Source organism: Colobus angolensis, unplaced genomic scaffold (assembly GCF_000951035.1).
Source record: "Colobus angolensis palliatus isolate OR3802 unplaced genomic scaffold, Cang.pa_1.0 Scaffold77, whole genome shotgun sequence".
In the NCBI taxonomy this organism is placed as follows: Eukaryota; Metazoa; Chordata; class Mammalia; order Primates; family Cercopithecidae; genus Colobus; species Colobus angolensis.
In genome coordinates, this window is record NW_012121487.1 from 848361 (window position 1) to 851725 (window position 3365).

At 43.7% G+C, this 3365-nt stretch overlaps 1 protein-coding gene across 1 annotated transcript in view; it reads right to left on the reverse strand.

The window, feature by feature from the left end:
- The window catches only part of NUP210L (nucleoporin 210kDa-like), a 205416-nt gene that overhangs the window by 66219 nt on the left and 135832 nt on the right, over positions 1 to 3365 (reverse strand). Inside the window, exon 27 of the mRNA XM_011928494.1 lies at positions 342 to 500. Within this exon, the coding sequence (XP_011783884.1) occupies positions 342 to 500 (159 nt within the window). The remainder of the gene's footprint in view (positions 1 to 341; positions 501 to 3365) is intronic.

The following is a 3365-nucleotide window of genomic DNA, read 5'->3' on the forward strand; positions in this document are numbered from 1 at the left end:
AAAATTAGCTGGGCTTGGTGGCACATGCTACTCGGGAGGCTGAGGCAGGAGAATTGCTTGAACCTGGGAGGCAGAGGTTGCAGTGAGCCGAGTTCGTGACATTGCACTCCAGCCTGGGCAACAAGAGTGAAACTCTGTCTCAAAACAAAACAAAACAAAAACAAAAACTATATACAAGCAATCAGCAGGAATGATAAAGATCTAGGAAGTACAAACCTGTTCCCGGAATCGCTCTAACAATTATCTGTCTCTATCCAGAATAAGCTCTTCGTTGATGGTAAGAGAATATAACTTTCTTATCCTTAATATACGAAAAAAAAGATTTAGATTTGGAAGCTTACCAGGATCTGTACTTCATCAGAGAGTTCCAACAAATTCCCCTCAAACTGCCCAGAGGAACTGTTCATGCAGTGAACAGTGACCTTGATACTGGTCCGGCCTGCTGCTTTTGTGTGGACAACCATGGCAAAGTTATGCTCTACTGGGAGCTGTAGAAAAACCTAGACAGTGAAGGGATAGATTAAGAAATATTCATGAATAAACATGGTGTCCTTCCTTTTTTTTTTAAACTTTATTAATATTAAAAATTTTTTTAATTAAAAATGAAAAGGGAAGGGTAGGAGGGGGTGAGGGATAGAAGACTACAAATAGGGTGCAGTGTATACTGCTCAGGTGATGGGTGCACCAAAATCTCACAAATCACCACTAAAGGGCTTACTCATGTAACCAAATACCACCTGTACCCCAATAACATGGAAAAATTAAAATTAAAAATAAATTTTTATTTATTTATTTTTTTGAGACAGAGTCTCGCTCTGTCGCCCAGGCTGGAGTGCAGTGGCTGGATCTCAGCTCACTGCAAGCTCCACCTCCCGGGTTTACGCCATTCTCCTGCCTCAGCCTTCCGGGTAGCAGGGACTACAGGCGCCCGCCACCTTGCCCGGCTAGTTTTTCGTATTTTTTAGTAGAGACGGGGTTTCACCATGTTAGCCAGGATGGTCTCGATCTCCTGACCTCGTGATCCGCCCGTCTCGGCCTCCCAAAGTGCTGGGATTACAGGCTTGAGCCACCGCACCTGGCTAAAAATAAAATTTAAAAGTCTCTCAGGCTGGAGTGAAGTGGAACAATCTCAGCTCACTGCAGCCTCGAGCTCCTGGGATCTGGTGATCCTCCCACCTCAGCCTCCCTAGTAGCTGGGACTACAGGGGCACACCACCACACTCAGCTAATTTTTGTATTTTTTGTAGACATGGGGTTTCGCCATGTTGCTCAGGCTGGTCTCGAACTCCTGGCCTCAAGTGATCTGCCCACCTCAGCCTCCCAAAGTGCTGGGATTACAATTAATTTTTTGTTTTTATTTTTAATTTTTGTGGCTACATAGTAGGCATACATATTTATGGGGTACATGAGATACTTTGATACAGGCATAGAACTTGTAATAATCACATCAGGGTAAGTGGGGTATCCATCACCTCAAGCATACTTTAAGTTGAAACCTTTTTTGTTTATTTTTGAGACAGGGTCTTGCTCTGTTGCCAAGACTGGAGTGCAGTGGTGAAATCATGGCTTCCTGTGGCCTCGACCTCCTGGGTTCAAGCAATCCTCCCACCTCAGTCTCTCAAGTAGTGGGGACCACAGGCATGTGTCCCCATGTGTCAATTAGCCCAGCTAATTTAAAAAGAAATTTTTTTTTTTTTTTCTAAAAACAGGGTCTCCCTATGTTGCCCAGGCTGGTCTCAAACTCTTGGGCTCAAGTAATCCTCCTGCCTCAGCCTCCTAAAGTGTTGCAATTACAGGTGTGAGCCGCTGTGTCCAGCTGCATTTATCCTTTCTGTGTTACAGACACGATTATACTCTTTTAGTTATTTTGTTTTATTTTGAGATGGAGTCTTGCTCCGTTGCCCAGTTTGGAGTGCAATGACATGATTTCAGCTCACTGCAACCTCCGCCTCCCGGGTTCAAGCAATTCTCCCTGTCTCAGTCTCCCAAAGAGCTGGGATTACAGACGCCCACCACCATGCCCGACTAATTTTTGTATTTTTAGTAGAGACAGGGTTTCACCATGTTGGCTAGGCTGGTCTCAAACTCCTGACCTCAGATGATCCACCCGCCTTGGCCTCCCAAAGTGCTGGAATTACAGGTGTGAGCCCTGCACCTGGCCTCGTTATTTAAAAATATACGATAAGTTATTGTTGACTGTACTCACCCTGTTGTGCTATCAAATACTAGATTTTATTCATTTAATCTAACTATATTTTTTTACTAATTAAGCATCCCCACTTCCCTCCCATCCACCCACTATGCTTTCCAGCCTCCAGTAACCATCATTCTACTCTGTCTCCATGAGTTCAATTGTTTTCATTTTTAGCTCCCACAAATAAGTGAGAACATGCAAAGTTTGTCTATACCTGGCTTATTTCACTTAACATAGTGTCTCCAATTCCATCATCCGTGTTGTTGCACATGACAGGATCTAATTTTTTTTTTTTTGAGACAGGGTCTTGTTCTGTTGCCCAGGTTGAGTACAGTGGCACAATCATGGCTCATTGCCGCCTCAATCTCCAGGGCTCAAGTGCTTCTTCTGCCTCAGCCTCTGGAGTAGCTGGGACTACAGGCATACACCACTCTGCCTGGCTAAATTTTTTAAAATTTATTTTTTTGTAGAGATCGAGTCTCACTATGTTGCCTAGGTTGGCCTCAAGCTCCTGGGCTCGAGTGGTCCTCCCACCTTGGTCTTCCAAAGTGCTGAGAGTACAGGTGTGAGTTATGGTGCCCAGCCATCTCATTCCTTTTTTATGGCTAAGTTGTACTCCATTGTGTATATACACCTCCTTTTCTTTATCCAATCATCTACTGATGGACACTTAGGTTGCTTCCAAAACTTGGCCATTGTGAATAGTGCTGCAGTAAATATGAGAGAGCAGATATCTCCTTGATATAATGATTTCCTGTCTTTTGGGTGTATGTCTAAGAGTGGGATTGTTGGGATCATATGGTAGTTTGGTAGTTCTATATTTTTTTTGAAAACCTCCGAACTATGCTCCATAGTGACTGTACTAATTTACATTCCCATCAACAGTATATGAGGGTTCCCTTTACTCTACATCCTTGCCAGGATTCATTATTGCCTGTCTTTCAGATATAAGCCATTTTAACTGAGGTGAGATGACATCTTATTGTAGTTTTGATTTGCATTTCTCTGATGATCAATGATGTTGAGCACTTTTTCATATACCTGTTTGCCATTGGTATGTCTTTTTTTTTTGGTGGGGGACACAGTCTCGCTCTGTCACCCAGGCTGGAGTGCAGTGGTGTGATCTTGGCTCACTGCAACCTCTGCCTCCCGGGTCCAAACAATTCTCCTG